The 21,211-nt window shown below is 40.0% G+C and overlaps 1 protein-coding gene across 2 annotated transcripts in view; it reads left to right on the top strand.

Annotated features, from left to right (window-relative positions):
• FRAS1 (Fraser extracellular matrix complex subunit 1) overlaps window positions 1–21,211 on the top strand; it is a gene marked incomplete at its 5' end in the record, with an annotated part of 457,295 nt that overhangs the window by 313,000 nt on the left and 123,084 nt on the right. For both annotated transcript variants that reach the window (XM_080673629.1, XM_080673630.1), the window contains 3 exons: window positions 2,169–2,322; window positions 8,809–8,987; window positions 14,022–14,138. In XM_080673629.1, coding sequence (XP_080529755.1) covers window positions 2,169–2,322; window positions 8,809–8,987; window positions 14,022–14,138 — 450 coding nt within the window. The remainder of the gene's footprint in view (window positions 1–2,168; window positions 2,323–8,808; window positions 8,988–14,021; window positions 14,139–21,211) is intronic.

Below are 21,211 nucleotides of genomic sequence, written 5' to 3'. Positions count from 1 at the left end.
TTACTTACTTTCCCATGACTATTTTATAACTACCAGTTTTTATTTCTTTTAAAAATATTTTTATTGAATTTTAGAGCAAGAAAGGAAAGGAGAGGGAGAGAGAAAAACAACAACATTGTGGCTCAGTGGTTGAGCATCAATCTATGAACCTGGAGGTCATGGTTCTGAAACTGAAGTCATATTTCAGCCATCCTTATGTACCTTAGCCCTCTAGCAAAAGAGCTGAACAAATAGTTCTTGAATTTGGATGGATGTGGAGAATGGAAGGACAGGTATATGGACAAATGATAGAAAGAAATGAAGAGACTTAGTCTTCCTAAATGAAGTAAGTTATTTGCTCATGATAAATTAAAAGAAAATGCAGGAAAATACATATATATGTATATATATAATTCTATCTAATAAAAGAGTAATATGCAAATTAACCATCACCCACAAGCCACGCCCACAAGCCACGCCCACAAGCCAATCAGGAGCGAATATGAAAATAAACCCAACCAAGATGGCTACGGCCACAGAGAGCAGGAGGGAGGCTTGGGTTTCCCCGGCAATGGAGGAAGCCAAGCTTTCCGCCTGCCCTTGCCAGCCTAGGCCTCCACTCAAGGCTACAAAGTTTCAATGATAGAAGTTACATAAATCCAAACAGAAATGGCGGCAGCCACAGAGCTGGAAAGAGCAGGAGGCTAGGGTTGCCCGCAGTGGTGGAGGAAGCCAAGCTTCTGCAGCCCTGGCTGGCCCTGCTTAAGGCTACAAAGTTTCAATTATAGAAGATACATAAATCCCCCCAAAAAAGGCTGCCACCATGGAGCAAGCAGAAGGCTTGGCTCCGCTCCAGGCTACAAAGTTTCAGTTGTAGAAGATAAATAAACCCCAGATACTGGGGCCTCTGGGTCGCCAGGGGGCATGGCAGGCCTGCAAACCACCACAGGCCCCTCACCCAGGCCGCCCCACGCCCCAAGGGAACCCCCACCCTGATCCAGGACACCCTTCAGGGCAAACCAGCTGGCCCCCACCCGTGCACCAGGCCCCTATCCTATCTAATAAAAGAGTAATATGCAGATTGACCATCACTCCAACACACAAGATGGCTGCCCCCATGTGGTCAAAGATCCTGCCCCCGTGTGGACACAAGATGGCCACCACAAGATGGCCAGCAAGGGAGGGCAGTTGGGAGGGACCAAGCCTGCAAGGGAGGGCAGTTGTGGGTGATCAGGACAGCAGGGGAGGGCAGTTGGGAGGGACCAGGCCTGCAAGGGAGGGCAGTTGGAGGTGATCAAGCCTGCAGGGAAGGGCAGTTCGGGGTGACCAGGTCTGCAGGGGAGGGCAGTTCGGGGTGACCAAGCCGGCAGAGGAGGGAAGTTGGGGGCGACCAGGCCTGCAGGGGAGAGCAGTTACAGGTGACCAGGCCTGCAGGGGAGGGCAGTTAGGGGCAAACAGGCTGGCAGGGGAGCAGTTAGGCATCAATGAGGCTGGCAGGGGATTGGTTAGGGGGTGATCAGGCTGGCAGGCAGAAGTGGTTAGGGGCAATCAGGAAGGCAGGCAGGTGAGCAGTTGGGAGCCAGCAGTCCTGGATTGTGAGAGGGATGTCTGACTGCCCGACTGGGATTGGGTCTAAACGGGCAGTCGGACATCCCTTGAGGGGTCCCAGATTGGAGAGGGTTCAGGCTGGACTGAGGAACAGCCCCCCCCCCCTGCACGAATTTCATGCACCGGGCCTCTAGTATATGCATATACATATACACATACACACAAACACACACACACACACACACACACATAGTATATATACATATACAGTTGAACCTTAATGTGGAGTTCACCTGCACGATCAAAATTCCATGTATTACTTAATTCAGCCCTCTGCATAGGGGTTCCTGACTTTGGTTGCAGATTCCTAACTGTCAAGGTGACCCTTGAACAACAGAGTTTGAACTACACCAGTCAATTGATTGCACAGATCAATTTTAAAAACAAAACCACTTACCAGTGGACTCATGCAGCTCAAACCGGTGTTGTTCGAGCAGCTGTAGTTCATAGTGTGACTCTAAAGCCATGAATCTCTCTTATTAGACAATCATTAGCAGCAGTGGGACCTGATAACATGTTTTTAAGGACTGCTATTTTATTATTTTGCTTGGACCTAATTCTGTACTCTCTCCTTATTCTAGAATGACAAAGGTCTTCGGCTTGTGGCCAATTCAATGGTGTGGGTTCCGGAAGGGGGAATGCTGCAGATTACCAACAGGATCTTACAGGCCGAAGCCCCAGGTGCCAGAGCCTCAGAAGTCATCTACAAAATTATGCAGGACCACCCTCAATTTGGTAACTGCTCTTTCCTTTGCCATGATGTCATCCCTGTGCTCAGTAGTCTTAGACTTGCTTTTGTAAGATGCCATACAGCAAAGCTGTGACTTCAATGAACTTGACTTTCTAATATCTCACACTTACCCTTTAAAAACAGGATAATCAAAAGAGCTACCACACTGTACATATGTTATTTACTAGGTAGTATGCTCAGTAATATAAACATATTATATAAAAATCTAAAATTTAAGCTTTAAAAGGACTTAATTTTATACAAAAACTAGAGGCTTGGTGCACAAAATTTGTGCATTGGGGGGGGGGGCGTTGGGGGAGGAAGGGTCCCTCAGCCCAGCCTGCACCCTCTCCAATCTGAGACATTCCTCTCACAATGCGGGACAGTTGGCTCCTAACCGCTCACCTGCCTGCCTGATTACCCTAACCGCTTCTACCTGCCAGCCTGATCACCCCCTAACCGCTCCCCTGCTGTCCTGATAGATGCCTAACTACTCTCCTGTTGGCCTAATCACCCCCACCTGCCCTCCCCTGCTGGCACAGTCACCCCCAACTGCCCTCCCCTGCCAGCCCGGTCGCCCCCAACTGCCCCCCCCCCCCGCTGGCCTGGTTGCCCCCAACTGCCCTCCCTGACAGCCCCCAACTGCCCTCCCCTGCTAACCTGATCACTCACAACTGCCCTCCCCTGCTGGCCATCTTGTGGCGACCATCTTGTGGTGGCCATCTTGTGATGACATGGGGGTGGCCATTTTGTGATGATGTGAGGGCAAGATGCCACCTAGGCTTTTGTTAGTATAGATATAACATGCTAAGAATTGCCCACCAATATATGCCAGTTTAATTTCAAAGCTCAGGCTCTCAATCTTGTGTCCCTCCCAGGACATCACCAGACTTCTTGATGAGACTTTCTTTTTTAAGAAAAACTTTACACAAAAACATTTTTTAAGATCTCCATTGTTACTTGAACTTCTAGCAGGATAGTAGAGTATGATAATCTGAAAAGTTTTCCATCATTATCAACTAGAAATGCTGGATAAAAGATTATAAGAATTATAAGCCATTTATAGCTGATTTTGCAAGGATAGAAATAAATCTTGAGGTGTCAGAAACAAAGAAGGAACTAAAGCCAGTCTGGGCATGCAATGATGGGAAGGCTTTCCTGAGAGGAGCTGTGTGTGTCTCAAGAACCCAGAGGCTTGGGATTTAATGCCTATTCAGAGACAGTAAGTTGTAATTAAGATTCTGCATAAAACCTGGACTCTGGAAAGACTTACCTTCAATTACAGGAACAGAATAGAAAACAAGAAACTCACCAGCACAGAGGAATTGCAAGGAAACCTACCTGTGTTTTTCAGGGCTCAGAGTAAAGCAAAAAAAAAAAAAAAAAAAAAAGTCTGCTGAGAATTCAGAACTTCAAGCCCATTTTTCTTGCAGATCCAGAGTTAAGTTATACTGTGTACATTGTTTGAAAAACCCAGGGCCGAGACATTAGTATGAAAATTAATCTCAGACTGATGATACTTCTTCGGTTTCTTAGAGAAACTAATAGAAACTACTGTAGAATGTCCACCCTCAATTCCAGAACACTCAGGATTCTCACAAATAATACCACTGAAGATTAGCTTAGAATTCAAAATTACAGAACATACGACGAGGAAACAATCTATAGTACTATAAGTAAAACAGAAAATTAAAACCCCAATGATTTGAAATAAAGGAACAATCTTATAAAAACTATGAGATAAATATATCTAAAATGATTTAAAGCCAAGCCAGTGTGGCTCAGTGGTTGAGTGTCGACATATGAACCAGGAGGTCACAGTTTGATTCCCAGTCAAGACATATGCCTAGATTCCGGGCTCCCTCCCCAGTGTGGGGCATCCCATAGGCAGCCAATCAATGATTCTCTCTCATCATTAATGTTTCTATCTCTCTTTTCCTCTCTGAAATCAATAAAAATATATTTTTAAAAATGGTTTAAAGGCATAAAAAAGGAAATAGCAAAATGTTATAAACATAAAAGAATAAGCAGATAGATTTTTACAAAGAAATAAATAGATCATCTGAAAATGAAAATTATATTCATTAATAGTAAAAACTTGCTTGGCATGTTAAATAGAGGAGTAATTTGTTTTTCCTCTAGGTTATCAGATTTTCAAAACTATATATTTTCTGTAGTGAAGAAAAATTAACTTTTGTATAATTTTTAAAATAATTTTAATATCCACAAAGATACTGATATAATTACTAAGCAGTAGGTCTAGCTGGGATGTCATTTATTATAGTTGTGTAACCTTGAGGAAGGCAAGTGGAGCCATAAGTTTCTTTGAGAGATTAAACTGGATATTTTTTAACTTTTTATTTTAAAGTAATTTTGGATTTACTGAAAAGTTGCAAAAATAATATACTAGTAAAGAGATCTTGAATACCCTTTATCCAGTGTTTCCCAATGTCAGCATTTTACATTACCGTAGAATAATTATCAAAGCCAAGAAATTAATATTGATACCATACTGTTATGTAGTCCACAGACCTTATTCAACTTTGCCTTACGTTCCCCCACTGATATTAAGCTAGATGATGTTTAAGAGCTTTCTGGCTCTAAAAGTCTTTGACATGCTTGATGTATTAAATTATCTACCTTATCTTGATTATTAAAAACCAAAGATTAAATTTTCTAGTGACAGCCCACTATTCCAATATTCTGTTTAAGTGTTAAACAGAAAAATGCTGAATTAAATTATTTTTAAGCCATTTACCTTGAAAAATACCATGTAGGCTTGACTGTGACCCTTTCCTACTGTAACTCTCTTGATTAACTTCTTTCTGTGAACATAATCCTCTTTCTGTGTCCAGAGCTCTGCGTCAGTAATAAGCAAATCACATTGCCCTTGGCAACCATTCAGGAGTAAAAAACGTGGTGGGAACTAGAAGCCCACCCAACACAAACCCCAGGGGTGTGAGGTGTGGAGCCTTTCCCTATTTGCCACCCCAGCTACTCTATACTCCCTCAGCCCTTTAGAATGTCCTAGTTGGGTTTTAGGCTTTTTGTGAAGACCTGGTCATGGAATGGAACAAAATGTAAATTGCTGGTATAGTCTGTGCATAAAGGACCTACCTTCAACCACTGGCAGACTCCTCACTGTCTTCAAGTCTATTTAGATAAATGGATTACTACTTGTACCTTTAGCTACTTCACAGGTTAGAAAATCAATTTAATGAAATGATTTTAATGAAATAACTTCAGTATCATGTGAAAGAGAACCTGACTTATTCCAGTACACTACCAACTCTAAATTTTTTAGCATAGAGTAAGAAAACTCTATAAATGATCTCAATCCCAAATGAATTCATGGTAATTTCAATGAGATCCCAATTTTTATTTTTATTTTTATTTATTTTTTTAATGTATTTTATTGATTTTTTACAGAGAGGAAGGGAGAGAGATAGAGAGTTAGAAACATCGATCAGCTGCCTCCTGCACACCCCACACTGGGGATGTGCCCGAAACCAAGGTACATGCCCTTGACCGGAATCGAACCTGGGACCTTTCAGTCTGCAGGCTCTATCCACTGAGCCAAACCAGTTAGGGCGAGATCCCAATTTTTAATACCTATTAAGTTTTTCCTTCAGAATTCTTGGTTAAAATATAGACATCAGTATAAAGAAAATCTGAAGTAGAGATTATTTTCTTTTTTAAAAAACCTGCATTTTCATATATTTAAAGGGTCATCTTCTGATATTTGTCCTATTATAATAAAAGTGGAGGTGAGGTACTACACAAAAGCCCTCACCTCCCTGGGGTAAACCCTACAAAACACTGATATTTCTTCCTGTCTACTCATGGATTTGTCACAAAGGCACCTTTTATTCAATATACCCAGTGCTGAACTCTTCATCTTCCCTCCAACCTGCTCATCCCCATCAGTGGCATCACTTGCCTACCCATTGCTTCACCTCGTAGGCAATTCTCCAATTCCTCCCTCTCATCCTTCACAGCCACATTTGTCAGGTTTGTTACTTTCACTTCCTCAGTGGTTCTTGTGTCTGTTTATTTCTTTCCACTTTCCACTCTTACCTCTGTTGCCTTAGTTCAGGTCCCCATCTCTCATCTGGATTTTACAGTAGCCTCATAATTGGTCATACTGTCCACATAAATATTAGCTACTATTGTTATCATTTTTTTATAGAATCAAATCCAGTCTTTTAAATCAAGCCTCATTGGCTCTCTGTATTCAGATCATGTACCTTCCATGTTCTAAATCATTCACCTACTGAAAATCTCACAGTGACTCCTAATTGCTTATGCAGGGGGCCTGATCTTCAGAGGAAGGAAGTACATTTTGCTTATTGTTGAATTCCCCAACCTTAAGGGCCTACCACAGCAGCTAGCACCTAACAGGTATCCATTGACTATTTACGAGGTTGACATTAATGGAGTTAGCCAATATCCTAGGATTCCTATTAATTTTCATAGTATGACAGTGATTTTCTATATCTTAAAAATAGATGTATTTCATTGTTAGGAAAAGTCCGCTTAGCTTTTACATTATAAAACAGAATAGCTAGGTACTTGGCATTTAAATATTTTCTATCCTCACTCTCCATATTTTCGTTGTGGAAATCTTTTAAAATAGTTTGCAGCTGTACTCACATTCATAAACAGTCCACATCCTGGAAGAGCATGTTTATTAGTAGCATCTTATGAACAGAAGCTGAACCAGGGAGAGACATGTAATGGAATTTGTGACTTAGGTACAAATGAGAAATAATACAAAAAAAGAAACTAGAGTGAGTTGATTCTGCACACGATTATGTAAAGAAGAATACTGCTATTTTTTTCTCACTTTAGTATTTCAGCATCATCCAGGATATTACACTGGTTTTTAACTTGAATTTAGTGCAGATAAATATTAGAATGGGTATTTCCTTTGAGAAAAAACAGACAATTTCTAGGGTGATCAAAGTGTGTTATCAATTGGCCAGTATGTTTAGTGTACTAAGATCTGGGTATCCTCCTACTTAACATTGTTAAACATGCAGTCTCTCTCTCTTTCTCTCTCTCTCTCTCTCTCTCACACACACACACACACACACACACACACAATTTTCATGAGAACACAGCTTCTATTTTCAGCAGTACATTCATTCTTCTGTTTGGTCTTCACTTAAAGGCATATTCTCCTTGTGAAATTTTAATTGTTTCTATAACACCTCTGTATTTGCAATCTCACTTTTAAAAGTTAGTAGCTTCAGGTGAAGAATAAGCAATAGAAACAGATTGGCTGTTGGTAGTGGTATTATTTAGATTTAGATTTCCTTGCTTCAATTCTAATGAAGTTTAGAGAATGAAGGAGGAGAATGTTTATCAGGGTAAATATTGGCCCGTGAACACAAAATAATCATGATTGTTAACAGAGTTTCTTGACCAAGAATATGAGATTAGGACTCAAATCCCAGCTGTTCCACTTATCATTTGTATGACCTTGAATAAGTTATTGAACTGCTTTGAGCCTAAAGAACGTTGTCTTTAAAATGGAGATAACAATAGCATCTTCAGAAGGAGTAAAAACATAATGATAAGGATGACCGACATTTTTAAAGCACCTAAGAGGTATGGATCATTATTCTTGTTTCATCAATGATGAGCAGAGCTTATAGAGCATAAGTCAGCTGACACAGTTGGATGTGATGGAGCTGGGTTTGAACCACCTGGTAAAGTGCTTCATGCAGTGGCTCCCATATGCATTCCAGAATTAGCTGATATTATGTTCATTATACAGAATTCTCCCAATGATAACTTTTTCTGAAATGTTTTCTGATTTCCCATTGTGTTTACACCAAAAACTTTCTGGTTGGAAAGCGTTTTCTGTTCATAGGAAGTTGTGGGTAGAAATGAATGCAATTGCCCAGTATTTAAAGATTTGTTTGCAGTGTTCATGGCTGTTTGGGTCTCCTTATGTACTTTTAATAGATACAAGATATTAATTTCATATATGAATTAACCTTAAGTACTTTTAGTTCTTTTAGCTAACATACTGGGAATTCTATATCTAAAGATGGGTTCAATGATATCTATTGAATTCTGCATTAATGTTCTTCCCTTTACCTTATCCTATATAATAAGAGAGGAATATGCTAATTACCTGTTATGCTCTGAGGTGTAATGACTGACCGCATAATGACCAGATCACGGGTCAGCAAGAGGGTGGGGCAGCAAGCTACAAGAGGGCAGCTGAGAGCTACAGGAGGGGGCAGGGCAGCAAGCTATGAAGAGAGGGGTGGGGGGAGCTACAGGAGGGCGGGGCAGCAGGTGGAGAACTACAGGAGGGTGGCAGCGAGCTACTGGTGCACGGATTCGTGCGCAGGGCTACTAGTACAAGGATAAAGAAGTATATATTTTTTTTTCTGGGGAAAAAAAGTGGTAGAAGGGAGATAAGAGCTCTGACTTATTTTTCCCAGGGATCCTCACTAACTCTGTGGCTTTTGTAGGGGAGGTGGTCCTTCTGGTTAATATGCCTGCGGACAGCCCCGCTGAAGAAGGCCAGCACCTACCTGATGGGAGGACAGCAACCCCCACCAGCACCTTCAGCCAGCAAGACATCAATGAAGGCATTGTGTGGTACAGGCACTCAGGAGTCCCAACCCAGAGTGACTCCTTCCGCTTTCAGGTACCGTTTGCTTCCTGACTTTTCTGATGTCTGAATGGTCTGATGAAAACCATCACCATTATTTATAAGCAACTTGGGGAATTTTCTATGATTGCCTAGAAATCATATTTGTGGAAAGAGAAAATGTAACTAATAGTATTGAGAGATATTTTTAATCTGCTAATTCAATCTTATAAATATCTCTACAAGCAGAGTCATTTTACAGCAAGGAGATTTATAATAGATAATGGCTAAAGTGTTTAGGAAAATAATGTTTCCAGAATATTAAAATGCTTATTTTAATATAGTCTTATTTTCTTTTTTTCAAATGTTTTTGGAACATTTGCCATCTTCTGATAAGATCATAGACTTGACAGCCAAACCCAGTGGGTTCATATTTCAGTTCTGCCATGTATTAACTACACAACATTGGGGAAATTACTTGGAAAAATACTTGTCCTTCAGATTCCTTACCTGTAGAATAGAATTATCTAAGGATTTAATGCGTTAATACGTACAAAGATTTAGAATACTGCCTGTCACTAGGTAAGGATTATTACTACCATTTGTAAAGATTGGTCAGATACCAGTACTGTAGACTGAATGTTTGTGTCCTGAAATAATTAATATCTTCATAACTGCCCCTCCCCATGTGGTAGGTGATGAGCATTAGATGAGTGGGATTAGTACACGGACAAGAGTCACAGGGGAGCTGCTTCCCTCTCTACTCCCCACCATGGGGCTACAGTGCAAAGATGGCCGTCTACAACCCCAAACCCAACCCTGCTGGCACCCTGACCTCAGACTTCCAGCCTCCAGAACGAGGAGAAATATATTTCTGTTGTTTATGAGCCACCCAGTCTGTGGCATTTTTGTTATAGTAGTCTAAGCCAGCTAAAACAATCAGATCCTAAGAAGACTGCCAATAAATGAAAGGACAAGAAATGGTACTGGGGATATTCTCTGGCTATTATTAAATACTAGAGACCCAGTGCATGAAATTGAAATTCGTGCACTCGGCGGGGGGGGGGGGGGGGGGGTCTCTCAGCCTGGCCTGCTCCCTCTCGCAGTCCGGGAGCCCTCAGGGGACGTCCTTAGTGCTGCCATGGAGCTGGGAGAGGCTTTCACCAGCTGTGAGCCTGGCTTCTGGCTGAGCAGTGCTCCCGCTGTGGAAGCACACTGCCCACCAAAGGGCAGCTCCTGCATTGAGCATCTGCCTCCTGCGGTCAGTGCGTGTCAAAGTGACCAGTCATTCCGCAGTTTGATCAATAGCCTTTATTAGGATATTAGCCTTTTATTAGGATATTTATATATTAGCCTTTTATTAGGATATTTATATAGGATAACTAGAAATTCATTTAAAAAGGGTAAAACAATTCAAACCTTTTATTAGGATATTTATATAGGATAACTAGAAATTAATTTAAAACGGGTAAAACAATTCAAACCATTTGGAATTTTTTAAATAGTCTCCCAAATAATTATACTTCTAAAAAGAAATCAAAATAGCAAACTATTAAGAAATAATGATGAAGAGGAAATAAATTATCAGTACTTCAATGATCTGGATAAAATAACATTCAAGTAAATTGATGGTCTTAAGCTCTTATTGAGCAGAAGATCATGAAAATAAAAGGACTAAATATTTAACTCAAGAAGCTAGAGAACTACAAAGGAAACCTAAGGAAAGAAAAAAGGTAGAAATTAATAGAGATAAGCACACAACTAATTATAAAATGCTAGAATTGATAAATGAGTACAAAACCTCATTCTTTGGAAAGACCAATAAAATTAGACCTCTGTCATGGACAAATTGGGAATAAAGAACTGAACAGAAGTATAAAGGAATGAGGGAGTATGAATAGAAAGAGCATTTAAACATAGATACAGAAGAGAATTTGGGAAAGTGTAGAGAAAATATGAAGATGCATTCATGATGATCAGCCAAAGCCCCTCTGAGTCTGAGACTCTTCCTTTGTCTCGAATCCAGCTGGGGATAAACTACCACAATAGCTCACCTTGTTAAAATTATCATACATTCTGCCTCTGAGGCCTGGGGTGCACATCTTCATTGCTTGACAAATTTATATGATATAAAAGATGTGCTTTTCCAGAGAGCAAGTTGAAATAAACTTGCAAACCATTAAAAGGAGATTTTACTAGCACATTAATGTCCAATGAGTGAGAGCAAACATTTGCCCTTTGCTGGAATTAACTTTTCATTTTTAGCACCTGGGGACTCAGCAGTCCTCAAAGAATGAGTCAGAATGGAGGCAAAGACCTCAATCAAAGAAGTCACCTCAGCAAACTAGAATCCTCAGCTCTGCCTTTGCCGTCCTAGGCCTTAGGAAGAACATTATCAACATGGAGCATTTCCCTGGAAAGGGATTCTCAGCACCTGCTCATAATGATATTTGATTGCTTTTGCAAGTTGGTTACTAAGTGGGTAATTATAAAATAGCTAAACTTACTGATTTTTTTTAACAAACTCACTTGAGTTTAAGACATTCAGTTGAACATCATTACTTAGTAAGTGGTTCCCTTTGAAGAGTCTTCACACATTTTGCTCAAAATGTGTTTAGAACTCCTATTGGAAATCTCCTTCCAAACCCATGGGATATTCTGAAGAATATCCTCAATAGTGATGGTATAGCATCCTTTGGAAGTAGATTTTAAAACGTAACCATATAGCCAGTCATTCAGAATCATGTCTGGTATGAAGAAGAGTAGTAATTACTTTGGGTTGACCCAGGGGGTAATTATGAAGTAACAAGTTCCTTTTTCTCACGTGATTTTTGAACTCGCTCGGAAGGCATTTCAAAAGTGCATTTTGAACACTCACAGCGTCTTTATTGCACTTATGAAATAGCTCTCTGAGATCATGTTCTCCTGGATGTAAAAGGTTTGGTGTGCTTGTTTTTAAAGTTTCATTGTTTTATGGACTTACCTCATATTCTGATTTGAAATGACACTTTAACTATGAGCCAAAATAAACAGCAACTTTTCCCATTCATTTTAATGTCCCTCAAGGATTTTAAACTAAAAAAAAAAAAAAAAAATGCTGTTTTCATGATTCTTCTTTTTCTTCCCCTTTTCTCTTTCAAGCAAACCTTGCAATACAATGAGTTGCATCAATTTCATTTCATTTTAATGTTTATGTGCTGTCATGAGCCATCAATGCATTCCATCTGTTACTTTGCCTATAAGACTTGGGATTTATGTAATGCTTGTGGCTTTTCAAAATAAAGCATGGAGTAAGGATAAGAAAGCACGCACACTTATGTCACTTTTGGCCTGGGCAGGAGCCCTGGTCTTGGTATATGCAGATCATGTTGACACAGCCTCAGGGGATGGGGTTTTAAAAAGACCAACATGGTTTACACCAATATCTTGACTACGGAATCAAGAACAGATTTCCTTGCTTGGCAAATATGCTCACATTTTATTACCTGCACAGCATTTTTCAAGAAATGGGAGAACATGTTTTCCTAATCTTCTAAAGCTTTGAGACTGAGTCATCTTGGTCAGTAGGAAGACCATGGTCCGCTAACCTGTTAAATACCAACCCTTTTGTTTTTTTGTGATTTTTGACACCTTGCTTAACTTTTTTGGTCAGTTTCCTCATCTGTAGAAAAGGAGATAATATCCACTTGGTGGGAATTATATATGGTGACTTTTGAGAAGTAGCTAGCCCGTGATAGACACTTAGTGAATTATAGCTGTGTATAGTGATACTATAAGATGGCGCCTTGACAACCTGTAGATATTCTGAATTTAAGCTCCAGGCATCAGATGTGATTAAGATACAGAGAAGACAGTTTTTAAAATTTATTTTAAAAAATAGTTTATTTTTTTTAGAGAGAGAAGAAGGCAGAGGGAGAGAGAGAAACATCGATATGAGAGTGCAACATCAATTGGCTGCCTCCAGCACGCTCCCTACCAGAAATGAAGCCCACAACCCAGGCATGTGCCCTGACAGGGGATTGAACCTTCAAACTCCTGGTGCTCGGGATGACACTCAGCCAACTAAGCCACATTGGGCAGGGCAGAGAAGACAGTTTTGTTGTTGTTGTTGTTGGCCTAACTGTAGAAGACATAAGAAAGGGCTGCTATTTCTGCCTTTTTCTTAGAATGTATGGCACCCTGCTCCCTCTCATATGAAATTAATGCAACTACACATGGCCACACAGGCCTTAGCCATTCTTGTAACAAGCCTGAGCTGGAGCAGACCACAGAGAAGAGAGTGTGAGGGAGCAGCTCAGTAGCCCTGAAGGAGGGGAGAAGCTACATTAGGAAAATCATCAGTGTTTTTAGCATTTTTTGAAGCAAGAAAAATTTGATTTTGTGATCACTACACTAATTATTATGACTCTTGCCTTGCAGTGATGTGTCATTTATAACCTAACTGTAGGTGTCTGTGCTTGGGTACAACTTTTAAAAATGGAATAAAAGTCACATATCTAACATGTGTTGTGTGCGCTCACAGTGAAACATTATGCAGCTATCAAAAATTGTGTTTTGGCAGGGGTCCTCAAACTTTTTAAACGGGGGCCAGTTCACTGTCCCTCAGACCGTTGGAGGGCCGGACTATAGTTTAAAAAAAACAACTATGAACAAATTCCTATGCGCACTGCGGGCCTGGGAGGAGTCGGCTGCTAAGCAGGACAGGCAGCGGGCCAGATAAATGTCCTCGGTGGGACACGTGTGGCCCGCGGGCCGTAGTTTGAGGACGCCTGGTTTAATGTATTATGTTCAGTAAAAATTTATAGTACACAAATGAATATAGAGTTTGACATACGCATAGGAAAGAGATTAAACTAAAATGCATCAATGTGTTAATAACCACTATTTGTAGGTATTGTAATTCTAGATGACTTTTTATGTCTTATTTAGGCTTTCCTGCATTTTCAGGATTGCCCCAAAGGATTGTGTGCACCTTTGCAATGCAGGAGCAGATGGAATTCAGAGACAGATGATTTAAAGGTGGGGCGGGGGGTAAACACATGCAGCACGCTCTGCCCAACCCAGGCTCACCAGGAGGACGTTTCTTTCCAGGTTTCTAGTGCCGCCGATGCCCACACCCACCTGGAGAGCCGCATGTTCAACATCGCGATCTTCCCACAGATGCCGGAAGCGCCTCAGCTCTCTCTGGGAGCCTCTCTCCATATGACTGTGAGTTGGGTGGGAGGGCTCGCGGTTTCTGAGGCATGCTGACGGGATCTGACAGCATGACCTGTTTTTTGTATCTGGTGAATACCTGGCCCGGAACCCAGACCATACTAGCCCTGTAAACACATTTCTCCTTGACTTGGAAAAGAAACTTAAATTCCCGGAGTGACAGGAAACTTAGATGGAATTCACCTCAAACGCTTATCCATTGCTGGTGTCCTCTTTTCAGCATCCCAGACAGTCACAGGACTCCTCCTTGAGTAGTTTGAAGGGATTTCAGGCCTATATCTGTTTAATCAGTACCTTTTGGGTATAATTACTCAGCTAGTTATAGCTCCATATAGCTGGAGAAACTGTCATTCCATTTCTTAGAGCCCCAGTAGAAGTTTCCTTTCTGTTATCGATGTTTCCCAAAGAAGCGGATATCTATGCTGAATCCAGAGAGATAAGTAGCAATTATCCAAGTGAAAATTTGGGGGGCAGGTGATGGCAAAGGACACTAAAAGACATAAAACATAAAAACAGCACATGCAAAGACCCAGAGGCCAGCGAGGATATGATTGCTGGGGAAAATTGTAAATAGTTTAGTAAGACTGGAAATGAGGACAGCAGAGGAGAAATGGTGAGGATAGGGAGGCCGTGAGCTCCATCGCAAGGGGGCCTGCTTGCTGTGTGGGAAGAGCATGGGCTCATGAAAAGGTTTGAAGTGAGGTGACAGCTATATTAGTTCAGACAATTAGCAGCCCCCCTGCAACCCTGTATCTAGGGGTGGGGTGATGCCAGAACCCCTCTTTCAGTCAGAGCCACAGCATCTAAGACTGCAAATGAATCATTACAGACCTGCATTTTAGTTAGCGCCCACATAATTACACTCCAAAGTGTATCAGCCTTGAGCCATGACAAAGAAATAACCTGCAGTTTTAGAAATTATGGGTCTGGGGCACGACAGAGACATAAAGGGAGAAATAGAAGGTTTTTAATGAATAGCTGATATCGGCATTTCCACTGTAAACCATAATTTAAAGAAATCATAATTCAGTAGCACTATAAAGTCTATAATTCATCATTCTGACTGGAGGAACTTGGATCAGAATTTTCTTTAAACTGTGAAGAAAAATGTGCATGCATGTTTTTTGCCAAATGCTAATACACTGTTGTTTTGACTGTAGAGGGCAAAAAATGGGCCAGGAGCCGTGGAGATGGCTCTGTTCCCACTCCATTGCTATGGACCGCTGGACATTTCAAGCTCCTTGACCTTTAGGGTCTTAGATTGCTAGTTTTGAAACTAGGTCTGTCCAATTTAGGATATCACAAAGGTTAGTTTACCATAAAATGCAATTAGCCTAATCTTCAGTGCCATAAGATACACATAGTTTGTATTTCTTTTATTTCTTTAATTTTTAAAATATATTTGTTTATTGATTTCAGAGAGGAAGGGAGAGGGAGAGAGAGATAGAAACATGAATGATGAGAGAGAATCATTGATTGGCTACCTCTTGCAAGCCCCTTCCTGGGGATCAAGCCCACAACCTGGGCATGTGCCCTGACTGGGAATTGAACCATGACCTCCTGGTTCGTAGTTGATGCTTAACCACTGAGCCACACTGGCCGGGTTTCAGTCATACATTTTTGAGCCCTTAATTTGTGCCAAGTGCTATAGGAGACATTGGTGATTTGATGACCGTAAAATACAACCTCTATTTTTAAGGGGCTTAGAGTCTAAAATGGGAGAGGAGCGAATTAACAAACACTGACAATATAATGATACATGCCATGACAGGGACATGATATGGAAGCAAATAAGAGAACCTGACCCAGTGGGGGGTGGCAAGGTCATGGGAGGCTTCTTCTGGGGGGTGAACAAAGCTGGTTGAAGTGAAAGATTGTCTCTAAAGCAGGGTCTCTAACTTCAGCCTGCATTGGTTCACCTATAGTGTTTGTTACATCACAGATGGCTACAGCCTACCCCAAAGTTTTCCAATTCAGTCCATTTGCTGTAGGGCTTAGAATCTGAGTTTCTAACAAGTTCCCAGGTGGGTCTATTGCTGCTGCTCTGCTTGAAGAACCACTTCAAGAAATAGGGGGACATTCATTGTAGACAAAGGAACAGCAGGTGAAAAAAGATGGAGATGTAGGAGAACATGACATATTGAGCAATAAGAATTCATGTGGCCGGAGCATAAATTCCTAGGTGAAGAAGAAACAATATATGAAAGTCACATCATGGAGGACTTTAAGATAAAATGAAGGGATTTCCACTGTGTCCTGAAAGACTGTTGGGACAAATACTATTAGCAGACAGGCAACCTAATCAGATTTTCAATTTAGGAAGGTCATTCTGGCTGCAGGGTAGAGAATACTCTAGATGGGGACCAGATAGGGATCACGGAAATAGACCACTGCAGTCATCTAGAACAAGAAAGGTTAGTGGCATGATACCATGCAGTGGCAATGAAGGTTAAAGTTAGTGAGATCTTGAAGAGATACTTGTACACCAATGTTCATTGCAGCATTATTCACACTAGCTAAGAGGTGGAAGCAGCCTAAATGTCCTTTGGCAGGTAAGTGGATAGAAAAGATGTAGTATACACAACAATGGAGTATTATTCAACCTTTAAAAAGGAAGTCCTGTCATATGCTACAATATGATTGAACCTTAAGGACATTGTACTAAGTGAAATAATCCAGTCACAAAAAAACAGAGTCTGATGATTCTACTTATATGGGCTATCTAAAGAAATCGGACAAAGGTGGTTGTCCCTGTGAGGGTAGAGGTGGAGGTGGGGAGAGGGAAAAGGGAAGTTTTGTTCAATCCATACAGAGTTTCAGTTTTGCAAGTGGAAAAACTTTCTAGAAATCAGTTGCATAACAATATAGTTAACACTACTGTATTATACACTTAAAAGTATTTAAGGTCGGGGGGACATTAGAGAAAGAATAAGAGATATTTATGGATATCATAGTCAGTTAGATTTGAGAGGAAGGTAAAAAGCCCCAATTTCTGAGTATATTAAGATGCAGTCACCTCAGACCTGTCAGAATGGCTACAATCAACAAATCAACAAAATGACAAGTGCTGGTGAGGAAGTAGAGAAACGAGAACCCTAGTACACTGCTGGTGGGAATGCAGACTGGTGCAGCCATTATGGAAAACAGTATGGAGTTTCCTCAAAAATTACATATGGATTGCCATTTGACCCAGTGGTTCCACTTTTAGGAATATATCCTAAGAAACCCCAAACACCAATCAGAAAGAATGTATGTACCTCTATGTTTATAGCATCTGGAAACAGCCCAAGTGCCCATCAGTAGATGAGTGGATAAAAAAGTTGTGTTACCTTTTCACCATGGAATACTATGAAGCAGTAAAAAAGAAGGCTCTCTTACCCTTTGAGACAGCAATGAGGGACCTGGAGAGTATTATGCTGAGCAAAATAAGCCAGTCAGAGAAAGACAAATATTACAAGATCTCACTCATATATGGAATCTAATAAACAAAATAGATCAAGAGACATAGAAACATGGGGACATACTGTGGAATCTCAGAGGGAAATAAAAAAGAAATCAAGTTTCATCCACAAAAACATTTTAAAGAATCTGTAATTTATACATTTTCACATAATAAACTTTTTTTTTTTTTCAAAAAAAGATGCTATTCATTGAGATAGAAATGTATGAGGTCTTTAGGGGGAGGGGTGGAAGTCATGATGAGTTCTGTTTGGGGTGTGTCTATTAAGGGTGGTTAGGACAGTGGTCGGCAAACTCATTAGTCAACAGAGCCAAATATCAACAGTACAACGATTGAAATTTCTTTTGAGAGCTGAAAACCGACTTCTGCTCATGGGCCACGAAGTTTCAATTGCACTGTACGTGCGCGCCCGCAAATGTTATTTTGTGGAAGAGCCACATGTGGCTCGCGAGCCACAGTTTGCCAACCACTGGTTTAGGAGATCAGTAGATATTCTGGGTGAGAGATAAACTATTAAGAATCACTAATGGTTCATAGTGGTTAACTACAAACATAACTGGAACATAACTAAGAAAGATTGAATAGAGTGAAAAGCAACATAATCAAATACCTATCTAAATTGAAATTGGTTCTGTGGCCTTTCTGTAATTATGTTATTCATCAAATCTAAGATCCTCTAAATGGGATCGTATGGTTTAATTTGCAGTGTCCATCAGAATTATATGTAATACACATATATATGTATATACATATGTACAATATTATAAGATACAGAGCTATATAAGTACATATGATATGTATACATTTAGGATACATAGTATATATGGGCAAGGAGATCCAAAAACATGCATATTTACCAATAAATATCATAGCCTAGATAGTATAAGATTCTGCAAATGAGTTAATAGATTCACATCAACTCAAAGTTTTCCAAGTAATCATCCACTATTTGACTTGGAAAATCCTTAAGGGCAAAACCTTTGATTAATTAATCTTGGTATCTTCCTCAGCATCTCACACAATGCCATATATAAAGTAATTGCTTAGTAAATATTTGCTGATTAAATGAATATTTTCAGACCTACTTTCTCATAATTAATAACTCCCTAAACTGTATCCCCTTCAGATTCATGTAAATTAATCATATAGGCATACACACACACAATTTGAACATCATATTTCCCATTCCTTTCCTAAAGGGCAAATAAATTCTATTATCTCTTAATGTGAAAGACATATTATTTATTATTTCCTTTTTCAAATGGTTGCAATACTCAGGGTTGGGTTGGCCAAAGTCACCACTTGTGGGAAAGGCCTTGAATAAGCTTTTCTTTCCTGGTTTCCTTTGTTTTCAGAGTGATTGCTGTAGCAGAGTTCTCTTAAGACCACTCTGTTGGGCCCAGCAGGGATCCAGTTAGATGATCTCTTTTGTGATGCAGACTCAAGTCTGGGCTTGCTCTATTTATTGTGTGGCAGCCAGCTTCTGTGTTCATGTTTATACTTGAGACCTGTCAAAACTAATAGAATTATTATCTGCAATCTCTGGAAATGTTTGTTTACCCTTGGAATTCTTGCTGTGCTTTATCTGAGCCTTTCACACCACTCAGAATTTCCTACCTTAGAGTTATTTATGATTTTCCCCTCCAAAAAACTGGAATTCCTTGAAGAAAGGGTCTATATCTGATTCATCTTGTATGTCTTTGCTTGGTACATTGCACATAGTAGGTTCTTTATAATTTGCTACATGAATATAAGAATAAATTAATTTGCTGTCCTAACTAATAAACTATGGGAGAAGATAATTTTTTGTAGGACCTCCATTTTATTTATCTCATCTCATTATTCATGGGCGCCTAATTTCTCAGGCCCACTGTGGGCTTTTGTCTTTACTAGAATGGCAGTCAACTTGTGAAATCGGTCTTTTTAAATAGAGGGTGACATGATAATGTTTGTAAATCCTGACCTAGAAGTTTAAGTTATGCACACTTTGCTAAGGCTTAAGTGTTAAAATGTTTGTGTCCCCATCCCCCATCCAGTTCTTCAGATGACATTGAAACGCAATGGAAAGTATTCTAAAAAGTTACTTATTACGTTATTATACAAAGTATTTTATTATTTTATTTCTTAGCTTAATCTTTTTTATGATGGTATGTTTCATTTACTCAACAAATTTTTATCATGTAATGATATGTGCCATATGCTAGGTGGTTGGGATCTACCCATAAATGAAAAAAATCCTTGTTCTTATGGAGTTTACACTCTCTTAGGTATAAGTAATAAAATAAATAACTCACATATAGCAAGTTAGTGAGAAGTGTTATGGTAAAACAAAAAGTAGGTCAGGGACAAGGGTGTCGGAAATGCAGTGGTGGGAGCAGAGGAGACCTATGTTGTAATTTTAAATAAGGTGGTCGGCATAGCTCAGTGGTTGAGCATTGACCTATGAACCAGGAGGTCTTGGTTCAATTCCTTATCAGGGCATATGTCCCAGTTGTGGGCTCAATCCCCAGTGTGGAGCATGCAGGAGGCAGCCCATCAATGATTCTCTCATCATTGATGTTTCTGTCTCTCTCACCCTCTCCCTTTTCTGAAATCAATAAAAATGTATTAAAAAATAAATAAATGAATAATGTGGTCAGGGTGGACTTTAATAAGACAATGACATTTCAAGAAAGACTTGCAAGGAAGTGAGGGAGATGGCCACACAGATATTCAGAAAAGAGCATTCCAGGCCCAGGGAACCATGTGTTTACAGGCATCCAATTGAGAGCTTGCTTAGATGTTCAAGGCACAGCAAGAAAGCCAGTAGGGCTGGAGCAGAGTGAATGAAAGCAAGTGTAATTGACATGAATTCACAGATGTGCTAACTGTGTGGGGGAGCGAAGGGGACAGATCATGTCTGGCCTCACCGTTATAGGGATTTAGCTTCTATTCTGAGTAAAATGGAGAGCCATTGAGAGTGTTGAGCAGAGGGCTACTGTTCTTGTTAAAGAGATCAGGCTAACTGCCGTGCTGAAATAACCTGGGGACTGTGGGATGGGGCAGGAGAGCAGCTGGGAGGCCATCCTGGTAGCCCAGCAAGGTGGTGGCAATGGCCATGGGGAAAGTGGTTGGATTCTGAATATATGCAAAAGTAATATGAGTATTATAAACTCATTATTCTGTAAGATTCTCTTGTTGACAGATACTTGATTAAAAAATGTCTTCTGTAATGATTTCTATGAAATTTAATTTCTCATTTCTTACTATGTTTAATTGATGAGTATTGAACATTCCAAATAAGCAATATTAAAATTGATTATACTTTGATACATCTCAACCTTAATATTCCTTTCTTTGGAGAATCAAGTCCTTTTTCTACCTAGTGCATATTTCTATTAGTAGAGAAATAGTCTCCATAAATTTCATGGATATGAAATATCGGTTACCTTGGCTGGTACATATTTCTCTTTTCTATAGTCCTATGTCCATGCTAATTCTCTCTTCTTATCATTTTATTGTTTTAGGAACATCTAGATTTTAAAAAAGATCTCACAATACTAAGGATTTGCAGTCATTCTGATGGTTTTGAGATTACAAATGAGGCAAATAGACTGAACAAGATATT

This window comes from Plecotus auritus (genome assembly GCF_963455305.1).
Source record: "Plecotus auritus genome assembly, chromosome: 1".
In the NCBI taxonomy this organism is placed as follows: Eukaryota; Metazoa; Chordata; class Mammalia; order Chiroptera; family Vespertilionidae; genus Plecotus; species Plecotus auritus.
The sequence above is the reverse complement of the archived record's forward strand: the minus strand, read 5'-3'. Positions and strand labels throughout refer to the sequence as shown.